The 16,033-nt window shown below is 44.3% G+C and overlaps 1 protein-coding gene across 1 annotated transcript in view; it reads left to right on the plus strand.

The window, feature by feature from the left end:
- UVRAG (UV radiation resistance associated) overlaps window positions 1–16,033 on the plus strand; it is a 205,852-nt gene that overhangs the window by 45,281 nt on the left and 144,538 nt on the right. The window contains exon 4 of the mRNA XM_030200046.1: window positions 1,310–1,471. Within this exon, the coding sequence (XP_030055906.1) occupies window positions 1,310–1,471 (162 nt within the window). The remainder of the gene's footprint in view (window positions 1–1,309; window positions 1,472–16,033) is intronic.

Raw genomic sequence — 16,033 nt, forward strand, 5'->3', positions numbered from 1 at the left:
GCCAATAACCACAAACTGTTGATCCTTCAAACGGCTAATGTTCTGACTCTTTGATTTAACATTTAATTATAAGCAAATGCAAAGTGATGCACTTAGGGAGTAGAAATCCAAGAGAGGCTTATGTGTTAGGTGGGGAAAGCCTGATAGACACGGACGGGGAGAGGGATCTTGGGGTGATAGTATCTGAGGACCTGAAGGCGATGAAACAATGCGACAAGGCGGTGGCCGTAGCGAGAAGGTTGCTAGGCTGTATAGAGAGAGGTGTGACCAGCAGGAGGTTTTAATGCCCCTGTATAAGACGTTGGTAAGGCCCCACCTGGAGTATTGTGTTCAGTTTTGGAGGCCGTACCTTGCGAAGGATGTTAAAAAAAATGGAAGCGGTGCAAAGAAAAGCTACGAGGATGGTATGGGAGTTGCGTTCCAAGACGTATGAAGAGAGACTTGCTGACCTGAACATGTATACTCTGGAGGAAAGGAGGAACAGGGGTGATATGATACAGACGTTCAAATATTTGAAAGGTATTAATCCGCAAACGAATCTTTTCCGGAGATGGGAAGGCGGTAGAACGAGAGGACATGAAATGAGATTGAAGGGGGGCAGACTCAGGAAAGATGTCAGGAAGTATTTCTTCACAGAGAGGGTGGTGAACGCTTGGAATGCCCTCCCGCGGGAGGTGGTGGAGATGAAAACAGTAACGGAATTCAAACATGCGTGGGACAGGCATAAAGGAATTCTGTGCAGAAGGAATGGATCCACAGAAGCTTAGCTGAAATTGGGTGGCGGGGGGAAGAGGGGTTGGTAGTTGAGAGGCTAGGATGGGGGAGGGCAGACTTATACGGGGTCTGTGCCAGAGCCGGTGATGGGAGGCGGGACTGGTGGTTGGGAGGCGGGAAATACTGCTGGACAGACTTATATGGTCTGTGCCCTGAAAAAGACAGGTACAAATCAAGGTAAGGTATACACATATGAGTTTATCGTGGGCAGACTAGATGGACCGTGCAGGTCTTTTTCTGCCGTCATCTACTATGTTACTATGTATTAAATGTACTTACATAAACGTTTTTGATTACTATTCCTTGTATATTAACAATGTCATTCCCTTTGTCTGTTTTGCCTACCTGAAGAAATAAAAAAAAGTTTTCCAGTATGAAACATCGTCATTCTGAACATGATTGTTAACATAGTACAACAAAGCAAAAAACTTAAGCTGGATTATCTGACTATCCAGTCTTCAGCACTGCTTCATGTAAATTTAGAATTTCGAAAGTGTTTATTATAGTTAAAATGTTGCTTATTTTAAATCTACAGAATCCAACATGGAGAAGTCTTGATTTTGGAATAATGCCTGATCGACTAGATACATCTGTATCGTGTTTTATAATAAGGATTTGGGGTGGAAAGAAGGACCTTTATCAAATGCTGATTGAGTGGAAAGTAAATCTAGATGGACTAAAATATTTGGGGCAGCAGGTAAAGTAGTTTATATGTTGAGTAATTACTTGTTTGATTTTTGTCCCCCCCTCTTTTCCTTAGGGTGATTGCCCTGTTAATTCAATTGCTTGAACTGGTGTTGGAGACTGAGCTTTTCATTGTTGCTGATGTGGTTCTCAACCCAGTCCTCAGGGCACACCCAGCCAATCAGGTTTTAAGGATATCCACAGTGAATGTGTATGAGATAGCTTTGCATACCAAGGAGGCAGTGCATACAAATCTATCTCATGTATTTTTGTTGTTAACTAATTCCTATGAGTACCCTAAATTTCAATTCAGTCACAATGTATTACTCTATTGTTAATGCAACGGCAACAACAATTTTTTTAATACATTTATTTCATTTTATTACTATTATTTGTTGCAGTTGCATTAATAATAGATGTATTTTTGTTGTGCATATCCTGAAAACCTGACTGTCTGGGTTTTCCCTGAGGACTGAGTTGAGAAGCACTGTTCTAGTAGCAGTGCCTTTACAGCAGAAAGTGAATGTCTGCCTTTCTGTCCTAGTATAGCACCACTCCACTATTCATGCATCTTGTTGGCTCTCAAAGACCAGCATATTAGTACTCTGGCTGTGGGTTCTGCAGAAAACTTGGCTTTAAAAAGAAATGTTTAACACTCACTGGTATAGCATTACATTTGATGTACTGTTGCAAAGCACACTGTAGCACAAGTCTTGTAGTATTGCTTTTATTGACTGTTTATGATCACTGAAATGTTAAGAAGCAAAAAAAAAAAAGCCCCCAAAACAAACCTATTTCTCCAAGGACAAGCAGCCGTGATATTCTCACATGTGGGTGACGTCATCTATGGAACTCGGTGCGGACACTGCCACAGTGCACAGTCATCTTAAAACTTTGAGGCTGTGTCCCCACTGTGCATGTGTAGGTGCCTTCCCACCCAACACTTGTACGCAGGTCCAGCAGTCTATAGTGTTTTCCACGGAGCAGAGAGGTTACATAAGAACATAAGTATTTTCATACTGGGACAGACCGAAGGTCCATCAAGCCCAGCATCTTGTTTCCAATAGTGTCCAATCCAGGTTACAAGTACCTGGCAAGATCCCAAAACAGTACAACCTGGCAACGAATTCCAGAGTTTAATTACACATTGAGTGATGAAATATTTTCTCTGATTCGTTTTAAATTTATTACTTCCTTAGCATCCTTCCGGACCAGCCCAGAAGACTGGTGGGTTGTACGTGCCTTCCAGCAGGTGGAGACTGAGAAAACTGATTCTTGTGAGAGCCAATAAGAACTCAGCTTAGCCCCTACAAACCTCAGCATTCTCAGTCTCCAGCAGATGAAAGACGTGGTGAGTCCTTCAGGCTCTTCCCTTTCTTTCTTTTTGAAAAAAGAAAGAGAAATTCTTCCTTAGTAGAGTAGCTTTGTTTCTCTCTGTGTGTCATTTAGCTTGTTTGCTGGCTGAGGCTGAGACCCGCGGGGGTTTCTGGAGCCTCGGGGGTGCACACTCGGGTGGCTGGGTCGCTCCTGTCAAGTCTTAATAAGCTTTTAGTGCTCAGTTTAGTTTCCACCTGTTCGAGGGAATGGTGTTGCATGGCTGAGGGGAACAGTCACGTTGCAGGTCCTTGAAAAAAATAAAACAAAACACGGAAACCCAAACTTGCAATGGCATTTACTTTAAAAAAAACCCAAACGAGAAGAGTCACGTGATGCTAGGCGAGGGATAGGACGCCGCAGGGGAGAGCTCTGAAACCCCGGTGTAACATCAACCCCTCTAACGGCCGAAATCGACAAGAGAACAACCCATACGGAGTATAAATAGAAATAGAACATTACCAGGGAGAAAGCTGAGAAGATCCGCCGAAAATATCAATAGTATGGCATCCAAATCGCAGCGGAAAGATGGAGCACGAGGGCGGACTGGAGAAGGCAAAATGGCGGACGCAGGTCCCTCGGGAGAAACTGTAAGTTCTATCTGGGCGGCAGAAATAGCGGCGGAGGTCTCGCAATTGCTGGAGTCATCAGTAGATGTTAAATTGCAGAGAATCTCCGAAAAGCTTGATAATATGGATGGCAAGCTAGAAGGACTAAAGAATGATATGGCGGGATTCCAGCAAAGACTGTCAGAGTTAGAAGATCGGAGTGCACAGCAGGAGGGCCGGGATAAGGACTGGCAGAAGAGGATTACCCAACTAGAAACGAAATTGGAAGACCTAGAAAACAGAGCAAGAAGGAACAATCTCAGACTAGTGGGGATCCCGGAAGCTATAAGAGAAGTGGATCTGCGCGAAGTTTTAGAGTCCTGGCTACCAAAGGTCTTGCAAGTTAAAGCCCTGGAGAATAACCTAAAGATAGAGCGTGCACATCGCTTGGGACAGTTGAGATCGGGAGAGAGGCGTCCGCGAGTAGTAATTTGCAAAATCTTAAATTACACTCATAAACAGGAGATCTTGAGAGCTTGGCGATCCCTGGGAAAAGTATGTTATGAAGAGCAAAGGATGTTGTGTTTTCAGGATTTCTCGGCTGCAGTGGCGGCGCAACGCAAGCAATTTGTGGGCTCCTGCACGGAGCTTCATCAACGCCGAGTCCGCTTTGCCTTGTTGTACCCGGCACGCCTGAGGGTTCACTATGATGGCCAGACACGACTATTTACTGCCCCAGCGGAGGCGATGCAGTTCGTCAAGGAGATCAAAGGAGGCATGGTGCAGAATGCGGAGGAGACAGCGCGCTGACAGAAGTAGAGACACCCGTACAGGAGTTTGGATGGTGGGGATCAATCGGAATAGATGCAGGAGAAATGGACCCACTTTGACAGAGCTGGAGCAGAAACTGGAGAAGGCGGTCGAGTAAGACCTCACATGCAACAGCAATAGAGTCCCATGTTTGGGGATTTAAAAGTTTGGAATGTGTTTTTACAGTTTAATAAACCAATTATTTGAAAGGGAACTGGGGTTTGAAAGGGACTTATAGGCTAAGAGGAACTACATTAGCTTAAATATGGGAAGAGGGTTTAAGCAATTTACGAGGACATGTTGAAAAGGGTTGTTTGTGTTAATTTAGAGTTAAGGTTAGAGGGGGAGGGGTAGAGCAAACACGTGACCAGTTCTCAGATGAGAACACTATCTGGTGGTATGGGGAGAGGGGAAGGGAAGGGGGAGGGGGGGAGGGAGGAATTCTGGGTTTTTTTCTTTGGGAATGCATTTGCTGTGTTTGATATTATTTGCTCGCTGACTGTATACATTAGAGGGGATCTATGGAAGACACAATGGTCAAGAGGGGAGGCACTTAAGGGCTGGGAGGTGCGTTCCCCACATGATAGGAAAGAAATCACACGGAGTTACGTGCTACTTTGGAGTGATGGGGCAGGTTAAGTTGATATCGTGGAATGTGGGGGGGGTCTCATCGCCCGTAAAGCGGAAGAAAATTTTACAGGCTTTGCAGCGTCATGCAGCGGATGTTGTGTTTCTTCAAGAAACGCACCTGACTTCAGTAGAGCACAATAAATTCCGGCAGGGGTGGGTAGAAACAGTAGTCGGAGCCCCAGCTCACAATAAGAAGGCAGGAGTGCTGATTTTGTTTCGAAAGGGGCTGCGGCTGGTCATAAAATCAGTTAAGAGGAGTGCAGTGGGCAGGTTTGTATTGGTAGAAGTAGAGATGGGGGGAATGCCCTACATCCTTTGTAATATATATGCACCAAATGTATATGATAAGAAATTTCACAAAGAAATCATAACATTGTTGACGCCATACCAGAGGGGGAATGTGGTGCTTGGGGGAGATTTTAATATGGTGTATGACCCATTAATGGATAAGACAGGTCGGGGGGGCTTGGGCCCTAGTCACTACTTTAGGGGACTACCGTTTTTGTGTTCCACATTAGATTTGATAGATGTGTGGAGAGTGCTACATCCAGGGTGCAGAGATTACACGCACTTATCTCGAGCTCACTCTTCCCTATCCCGAATTGATTACATTTTTGTTTCAAACCCCCTTTTTTCTAAAACAGTGGAGGCAGAGATTGGGCCCAGCGAAATCTCGGACCACTCCCCCATATGGGTGACTTTAGAAGGCACAGGAGATAGGAGAGGGCATGGGGGGTGGACGTTTCCATTTGAGCTTTATCGGGACACAAAATTCCAAGAACTTTTACAAGAAAAGTGGAGGGACTATGAGTATCATAATGAAGGGCACGTAGAACAACCTGGGTTGTATTGGGAAACAGCAAAAGCGGTCCTAAGAGGTGAGATAATTGCATATAGGGCATGGAAGAGGAAACGGAGAGATAAAGAGATACTGAGGTTGGAACGGGAGGTGAGAGTGCACCGGAAGAAATATGGGGCAGTTCAGACAGAAGAACAGAAGTTAATATATTTGGAGGCCCAGAGGGAATTGAATGAACTCATACAGGAGAGGGCACAGAAATCTATTCTGTATTATAAACATCAGATGTTCATGCACGGGAATAAGGCAGGTACTTTGCTGGGTCGATTGGCAAAGGGGAAAAGAGATACATCTAGGATCTTGCAAATGAAGAACCAAGAGGGCAGGCTGCTTAGACTGGAACAGGACATAGTAGATAGTTTTAGGCAATACTATGGAAACCTGTATAAGGAGAACACAGACATAATACCTGACAGTGCATTGTTTTTGGATAATATTGACCTCCCACTGCTGACAGACGCCCAGAAACAAAATCTTAATGCCCCCATTGAAGAGGGGGAGCTGATTTTAGCGCTACAACAGAGCGATATTCACAAAGCGCCAGGGCCCGATGGGTATAGCATGGCTTTTTATAAATTACTACAAGAACAGGTGACCCCGCCTTTATTAAAGCTTTTTAATTCCATGGCGGCCTCCGGGTCGACCCCAGAGACTTTAAGTATGGCCAAAATGATTGTGTTGCTAAAACCGGGTAAAGACCCGGAGGATATGGGTTCATATAGGCCAATATCCCTATTAAATTGCGATGTTAAACTCTACGCAAAAATTCTGGCAAACCGGTTGGCACGGGTGCTGCCGGGTTTGGTAGCATCCCCGCAGGTGGGGTTTGTAAAGGGTAGGTCAGTGGTAAGTAATGTGCGGGCTTTGTTAGCCTCGTTGGAACATGTGGAGGAACAAGGACAGCCTTCTCTGCTAGTAAGTTTCGATGCAGAGAAGGCTTTTGATCGAGTGGTATGGCAGTTTATGTTCGCAGTTTTGCAGAAAGTAGGTATAGAAGGTTTTTTTAGGACGGCGGTAGAGGCTCTGTACTCGAACCCTCAAGCGTTTTTGTGGATCAATGGCGAACGGTCGCAGACGTTCTCAATTAGGAGAGGGGTGAGGCAGGGATGCCCTCTCTCCCCATTACTCTTTGTGTTGACACTGGATCCCCTGATTAGAGAGATTGAGGCCCACCCGGAAATCGCTGGGGTAGAATGGGGGAAGGTCAGATTTAAGATATCCGCATTCGCGGACGATATTCTGGTACATATCACAGACCCCAGGAAATCTCTAGACAACTTGTTGGAATTGTTCAGGGAGTATGGGGACTTTGTTGGATTTCAGGTCAACTTCTCAAAATCCTTGGCACTAACAACATCGGATAAAGTGCGGGGGGAGTGGGGAGAGGGGTTCCCATTAAAGTGGGCTAACGAAAGTTTGACATACTTAGGGGTGCAGGTTGCCATGAAAACTACGGCCTTCTATGGTCTTAATCTTACTAGGTTGCTGGACAACATGAGGCATAGGTTGCAAAGATGGGCAGTCTTACCGCTCTCGTTACATGGAAGAATTCAGCTGTTTCGCATGGCGGAATTCCCCAGGTGGCTGTATGTTTTGCAAGTTTTACCATTACGTTTGAGCAACAAGGATCTTAGGCAATTTCACAAACATCTACGACAGTTTATCTGGGGGGGAAAAAAGCCCAAATTACCATTGGAACTATTAATGGGATCTTGGAGGGTGGGAGGTATGGGGATCCCAGATATTAAAAAATACAATCAAGCATGTCTGCTACGACACCTGAGAGACTGGTTGTTGGATAAGCAGGATTTCACCCCAAGGGAGTTGGAACAGGCTTTTTTTGCACCATTTCACATACATTACCTACTGCATGGCCCACAGAGCTCGGTGCCCCATAAATTTAAGGATAGTTTACTATTAGGTCCTATGAGGGCGGTTTGGAAGGATTTGAATGGGTACTGGGGATTGGCAGCGGATACATCTGATATGTTGCCACTGCAAGGTAATCCTGCGTTCACACCTGGTACCGAGAATAAGGTATTTAGAAGGTGGGCATCTATGGGTATAACAAGATTAGAACATGTATTGGGGACTAGAGGGGGACTGATGAATCTGGGGGCGTTGGGGGTCGGCATAGATGTTAGCCATGAGTTTGCGCATCAGCAATTAGCCCACTATGTCAGAACCCTAAATGCGGAACAGTTGAATAGTGGGCATGGGAGGAAGGTAAGGGAATTTTTTTAAAGAAATCCCGGGGTCACGGATCTCGATCTCAAGTTTGCATAAGCGACTATGGGAGTTGAGACCCCAGAGAGATACAGCAGTAATCACAGCCCGTTGGGCTCGAGACATGCAGAGACCTAGTTTGAATTTGGATTATATAAAGCTGGTGTCCCGTATACCAGGGATCTCGGTACATGCAAATCTGAGGGAATGCCAATTTCGTATCCTATACAGAGCATACATGACTAAACCACAGGTGTTCAAGATGGGAGGGGTACCAGATCCATTATGCTCTAAGTGTCAACAGCGGGAAGGTACACTGTATCACTGCCTGTGGGAGTGCCCGGGTACACAAAGATATTGGCAATTGATTATAAAGTATTTGGAAGGCTTGGTAAAATCTAGAATAAGCTGCACTCCTCTGGGGATTTTATTCGACAAATATGAACTCTTTGTTTTACAGCGGGGGGGCCAACGGCAATTGATTCGTAAGGCCTGCCTGATAGGGAAGAAGGTGATCCTGAATGGGTGGCTGACTGTGGACCCACCAGATTTTTGGCATTGGAGAAACAGATTTCATGACTTGCTGCTGCATGAACGCCGGGCGGTGGGACCCTCGCAAAAGAAAAGAACACGTTTTTTGGAGGTCTGGGGGCCGTATGTTCAGTCCCTATCTCCAAGAGCACGAAGCTTAGTACTAAATGGTTTCTAAAAAATTTTTTTGTAGGGGGCTTTGTGGCTTGGGAATGGGGCTCAAAGAAGAATGGGAGGTGATAAGACAAATCCCTCCCATTTGTTCTATATTTCTCATACGGGCCCTCTACCAGTTTTTTGTGATGGGGATATGCGGTCTAATAGTGTATAAGGTCAGGAGATTAGGTTATAGAGCATAATTTGTGTGCTTTTCGAGCTATTGATTGGGTGGGGGAGGAGGGAGGGACTGTTCATGCACGTCAAAAGTATATCAATGTGGTAAATGTCAGCTTTTGCTTAGTCTGATTGGTTAAAGGTTTTTGATCCATTGTATATTGAACTGGGGGGAGGCATTCTTTGTTACATCATCAATAACATTTGTTGGAATTTAATTAGGGGGGGGAAGGGGTGGGTGGGAGGAGGGGGGATAACATGGGGGGGGGGGAAATTTGTATAGTGACTGGAGTTATGACATGGATAATGTAAAAATGGTCTCTTTTCATTGCATACTCTGTATCAGCTCTGTTACTATTAATAAAAAGATTTAAATATAAAAAAACCCAAACAAATAAAAATAATCCTCAAATCAGACCAACATTGCTTCGCCCTGTTAATTCTTTCAGGCTGTTCCCCTCAGTTCTGGGCTCTTGTCTGCAGGCATTATGGCACAAAAACTGTGTCGCTGCTCCGTGTGTTATCGTTGCAGTCTTACAGCTTGCCGGTATTTGTAAACTTTGTACAGCATCGGAGGTCGCGATTCAGTCTTTATCAGCTGATGCGAGTGCTCGGTCTTTGGTGGCTTCCGCTGTAGTGGCTGGTTCTTAAGTAACAGTTGACAAGATGGGCCCGGATTTGGCGGGATCTTCCGCCATTTTGGAGCATGTGATTCTATCTGCAGCCCACATCGCGGCTCTCTGCAGCCTTTGATGTTACTGGTGAGCCTGCAGTGCTGCAGGGAGGGATCCCTGAGGGTGGATTCCTTCCAGAGTTTGTTTTAGCTATGTATAAGGCTTTTGTGCTGAAACAATTCTCTCCCTTGTGCCACCAGAGACCCCCAAGGCGGCCTCCTTGGCTGCCAAACGGCCCAGGGTGTCCTGGGAGGATCAAGAATTACCCTTGGATATGGATGTAGAGTCCTTTGGGGGGAGACCTGGAGGACTTGGATATGGAGGCCGGGGGGGTTTGGGGCTGAGGAAGAGCTCTTTCCTTCCCAACTAGATTTATCGCCAGGTGAGAACCCTTCTGTGGCGAGGGCCTTCCAAAAGGAGGATCTGCAGGAGCTTATTGTGCTAGTAACTTCCACATTAAATTTTGAAGTAGTACAGGAGGTTTCTGTGCAGCACAAGGTGGATCCCTTGGTTAAAGGAGTCTGTAAGTCAAGCAAATCTTTACTTTGCATCAGTACATCGGGAATATTGTCCAGGTGCAGTGGGATGTTCTGGATGCTCCCTTCTGCTTGTCTCGTTCTATGGTTCGGCTTTATCCAATGCCAGAGCAGGATAAGAACTGACTCAAGCCTCCTGTGGTGGATGCTTGTTGGGCAGACTGGATGGACCGAACAGGTCTTTATCTGTTGTCAGATAAAGACCTGTACAGTCCTGTCATTTACAGGATTCTGATCCCACCATAGCACTGAAACTGTCCTGGTTACCCTCCTGGCCAAATTCAAGCAGGAAATACTCATAGGTAAAAGTATACTCCTCCTTCAGTTCGACATGTCGAGTGCATTTGACATGGTAAACCACAACATGCTACTAAGACTACTAGTCACAAAACAGAGGGAAAGCAGCATACAAAAGCATACTAGGCCACTTCGGGATTGAAGGAAATGTACTTAACTGGATCAAAGGTTTCCTAACCACCAGAACTTATCAAGTAAAATCAAATTCAAACATACCACCACCATGGAAAGCAGTCTGCGGAGTACCCCAGGGATCACCATTATCACCAATACTCTTCAACATGATGATGATTCCACTGGCACAGTCCTTATCCAATCGAGGCCTCAACCCATTCATTTACACAGATGATGTCACAATCTACATCCCCTTCAGACATGATCTGACAGAAATAACCAATAAAATCAACGATGGCCTGAACATCATGGACTCCTGGGCAAACTCATTCCAACTGAAACTGAACACTGAAAAAACACATTGCCTCATCCTCTCTTCTCAACATAACAAGTATAAACCCACAACCATAAATACCCCAGGACAAGCCCTCCCCACCTCAGACAGCTTGAAAATACTCGGCATCACACTCGACCGCAACCTTACTCTCGAGAGTCAAATAAACTCTGTAACAATGAAAATGTTATATTCAATGTGGAAGCTCAAACGATAAAACCTTTCTTCCCAAGAGCAACCTTTCGATACCTGATACAATCAATGGTTCTAAGTCATGCAGATTACTGCAACGGAATCTACGCGGGTTGCAAAGAACAACTCGTTAAAAAAAAAAACTCCAGACCACCCAAAATACAGCAGCCAGGCTGATATTCAGCAAAACACGCTTCGAAAGCGCCAAACCTCTTTATGAAAAGTTGCATTGGCTCCCAATCAAAGAACGGATTATGTTCAAAATCTGCACCTTAGTCCACAAAATCATTTACGGCATTGGCCCAGGATACATGATAGACTTTATTGATCTATCAATAAGAAACAAAGTCAGACTGTCAAGATCCTACTTAAACCTACACTACCCAAATTCAAAGGACTGAAATACAAAACAACTTACGCATCCGGCTTCTCCTACATAAGCGCACAACTATGGAATGGCCTCCCAAAAGCCCTGAAAACAATCCACGACCACCTGAACTTCAGGAAATCACTAAAAACCAACCTCTTCAAAAAGGCCTACCCCAACGACCCCACGTAAACCTCTTCACCCAGCAACACAGCATGACTTTGACCATACTGGACAACACGCAATCTTCACAAGAATCAGTCAGTCTCCACCTGCTGGAAGGCATGCACAACCTGCCAGTCTGGAGGGACTAAAGGAAAGCAAATTAACAGGTAGGACCTAATTTCTCCTTTGTAGCTTCATTGCATGCCTCCTAGTCCTAGTATTTTTGGAAAGAGTATGCAAGCGATCCATTCTACCCATTTCACTCCACTTATTATTTAATAGATCTCTATCATATCTCCCCATCAGCCATCCTTTCTCTAAACTGAAGAGCCCTAGCTGCTTTAGCCTTTCCTCATATGGAAGTCGTCTCTTCCCTGTTATCATTTTCATTGCCCTTCTCTGTACCTTTTCTAATTCTGCTATCTTTTTAAAGATGTGGTGACCCAGATTTGCACACAGTATTCGAGGTGCGTTTGCACCGTGGAACGACACAAAGGCATTATAACATCCTCATTTTTGATTTCCATTCCTTTCCTTATAATACCTTTCTTAGCTGCCACCCCACACTAAGCAGAGGGTTTCAAAGCGATGACACCTAGATCCCTTTTACTGGTCGGTGACTTCTAATGTGGAATCTTGCATTACATAGCTATAGTTCGGGTTCCTCTTTCCCACATTCAACACTTTGCGCTTGCTTACATTAAACGTCATCTGCCATTTGTATGCCCAGTCTGATAAGGTCCTCTTGTAATTTTTCACAATCCTCTTGCGATTTAACAACTTTGAATAACTTTGTGCCAGAAAGTTTAATTACCTCACTAGTTACTCCTATCTCTAGATCATTAATAAATATGTTAAAAAGCAGCAGTCCCAGCACAGACCCCTGAGAACCCCACTATTTACCCTTATCCATTGAGAATACTGACCATTTAACCCTACTCTCTGTTTTCTATTTTTTAACCAGTTTTAAATTCACAATAGGGCACTACCTCCTATCCCATGACTCTCCAGTTTCCTCTGTAGTCGTTCGTGAGGTACTTCATCAAATGCATTTTGAAACGACCGGCTCACCTTTATCCACATGTTTGTTCACCCCTTCAAAGAAATGTAATAGATTGGTGAAGCAAGATTTCCCTTCACTAAATCCACATTGGCTTTGTCTCATTAATCCATGTTTTTGAATATGCTCTGTAATTTTGTTCTTTATAATAGTCTTTAGTCTTTACCATTTTGCCCGGCACTGACGTCTGGCTCTGGACTATAATCTCCTGGATCACCTCTGAAACCTTTTAAAAAATTGACATCACATTGGCCACCCTACAATCTTCGGGTACCGTGCTTGATTTTAAACATATTACTAACAATAGTTCTTCAAGTTCTTTTTTCAAGTCTATCGGTACTCTGGTCCAGGCATTTTGCTACTCTTTACTTTGTCAAATTGTGCCATTACCATTACATCTTCCAGGTTTATAGAGATTTCATTCAGTTTCTCTGACTCTTCAGCTTTGAATACCAATTCTGGCACCGGTATCTCTCCCAAATTTTCCTCGGTGAAGACCGAAGCAAAGAATTCACTTAATCTCTCTGCTATGGCTTTGTCTTCCCTGAGTGCCCCTTTACCCCTCGGTCATCTAGTGGTTCAACTGATTCTTTTCCTGGCTTCTTTCTTTTAATATAGCTAAAAAAACTTTTTACTGTATGTTTTTGTCTCCAACGCAATCTTTTTTTTTTTTTTTTTTTTTTTTCCCCCGCAAAGTCTCTCTTTGCCTTCCTTATCAGCGCTTTGCATTTGACTTGCCATTCCTTATGCCATTTCTTATTATTTTCAGTTGAATCTCTTCAGCGTGCCAAACTTTTGACTTTTGGTGTGTTTCCTTTTTCAGGATATTTTTTCTTCATATTCTTTTCTTTATTAATTTTGTTCAATTCATTTTTAATATTTTTCATTTTTTGGCCTTTGGGGCCTCTGTGCCCTTCTTTGCGTGGGAATCATCAACCATTTTCAGGTGTGTGACTACTGTGTCGGCTGTTTTTCCCTCCAGGTCAGTGAGGGTGCAGAGTTGCTTTAGGAAGTGTACTCGATGCAATAGGACCATTTCAGACACAGACACCCTTAACTGGCATGTTCAGTGATTGGATCTGGAGTACCGAGGCATACAGTGTTGTCTGCCTGCACCACGAACCCAACCAATGTATGCGTCAACATCAGCAGAGGAGCTTTCACCAGCCTCAGAGACTCCTCTGCCTTGACATAGAGCCGACACACTCTTCATGTACTTCCCAAGAACAGTACTTTGAAGAGTCAGACTCAGACCTCTCCTGGGAGATAGATCAGGACCCACAGGACCTCTCAGCTGAAAGCTCCTATGGCATTTGATCTGATCCTTCTCCACCACCTAAGAGACTTGGGTCTCCTCCAGAAAATATATCCTTTGCTGGCTTTCTCTGAGAAATGGCCTAAGCCATACATTTCAAATTTGGGATAGAGGAGGAACCTAGTTAAGAACTCTTTGAGGTTCTGGAGAACTCTTTGAGGTTCTGGATAAAGACTTTCCTCCTAGAGAAGGAATCACTGTTCTACTTCATATAATAAAGAATATTCTAATCAAAAACTGGGAGACTCCACTAAGAGTTCAAGTTGTTCCAAAGAAAATTGATACATATAAGATTCAGAAATTTACTGGGTTTCAGAAAACTGTTACCCCATCATTCCTTAGTTGTGGAATCTGCTTTGAAACATACTTGCAGTGCGATATCTCATGCTTCTGCTTCTCCAGTCAGAGAAGCTAGAACATTAGACTCATTTGGCAGAAAAACATTTCAGGTCTCAGTGCTAACCAATCATATATTACATATCAACTTTATTCCACAGTTTGTTTAAAGTTGCTAAAGTCTTCTTTGTAGACTTTCGTGCTCCTGACAAGGCTGATGAGTTCTTCAAACTTCACAGGGAACTTCTAGATTGCCGTAAATATCTGGCAAGGCAAGCCTTGGATGCCTTTGATGTCTCTTCACACATTTCAGCCTTAGGAGCAGCAATGCAGTGTCTTTCTTGACTCAGTCTTTAACCTTGAATCTGCTATCCAAGAATTACTAGTAAATGTCCCTTGTTGTGGATATTACTTATTTGATGACAAAGTCGAGGACGTGGCCAATCTAATTAAAAGCATACTCCAGGCCACAGACTTCTGTCGCCTCTTCTAGAAGTTTTACAGGAAGTTTTTAACACTTTAATTACTACACATCTAAACATCGTTATTCTCCCACTCTTCCTCCACCTTAAAGGACTACGTTCCAACTCTCATGTCCAAGGCAGCAGTAAGGACAGAAATCACAAACTCCTTCTCAATCTAAACAGCCACCTAGTTTTTGAGTCCTTCCTAGAGAGCATGGCCACCATCCAGTTGTCCGTGCCACACAATCTACCAGTAGGAGATAGACTTCTCCTCTTTTGCGGAGGTGGCCACTCATACCCTTTGACCGTTGGGTGGTATGTATCATACAGCATGGTTACACTTTGCATTGGAGGGGAAAAAGACCTTCTGACCATCCACCAAGAAAGTCTCGTTTCAACTCACTCCAAATGATAATACTTTGAGATGGATATCTGCCCCAGTTCCTCCACTGGAGAGGGGTTGAGGGTTTTACTCCAGATATTTTCTCATACCAAAAAAGACGGTTGGAGGGGGGCAGGGAGTGCAACTAATTCTCGACCTGTGACATATAAACAAATTTCTGCTCAAATCTTTTGCAATGCCATGAAACCAACTCAACAACTGGCATTGCTCTCTAGATCAAGGAGAGATTCTACCTGTCCACAGAAAGTTCCTGCACTTCCTCTGTGAGACTCTGCATTATTAGTACAAGATCTTACCATTCAGATTGGCTTTGGCTCTTTGAGTCTTCACAAAATGCCTGATGGTTATCGCTGCAACACTCCGCCTACTCAGTCACATGGCATCAACAGTCCATGTAACATAGTAGATGACGGCAGAAAAAGACCTGCACGGTCCATCCAGTCTGCCCAACAAGATGAACTCATGTGTATACCTCACCTTGATTTGTACCTGTCTTTTTCAGGGCACAGACTGTATAAGTCTGCCCAGCACTACCCCCTCTTCCCAACCACCAGCCCCGCCTCCCACCACCGGCTCTGGCACAGACCCTATAAGTCTGCCCACCACTATCTTCGCCTCCCAACGACCAACCCTTCTTCCCCCCACTGGCTCCGCCACCCAATTTTGGCTAAGCTTCTGAGGATCCATTCCTTCTGCACAGGATTCCTTTATGTATATCCCATGCATGTTTGAATTCCGTTACCGTTTTCATCTCCACCACCTCCCGCGGGAGGGCATTCCAAGCATCTCTGTGTGAAAAATACTTCCTGACATCTTTTTTGAGTCTGCCCCCCTTCAATCTTATTTCATGTCCTCTCGTTCTACTGCCTTCCCATCTCCGGAAAAGATTTGTTTGCGGATTAATACCTTTCAAATATTTGAACGTCTGTATCATATCACCCCTTTTCCTCCTTTCCTCTAGGGTATGCATGTTCAGGTCAGCAAGTCTCTCCTCATATGTCTTGGAA

Source organism: Microcaecilia unicolor, chromosome 4 (assembly GCF_901765095.1).
Source record: "Microcaecilia unicolor chromosome 4, aMicUni1.1, whole genome shotgun sequence".
Lineage (NCBI taxonomy): Eukaryota > Metazoa > Chordata > Amphibia > Gymnophiona > Siphonopidae > Microcaecilia > Microcaecilia unicolor.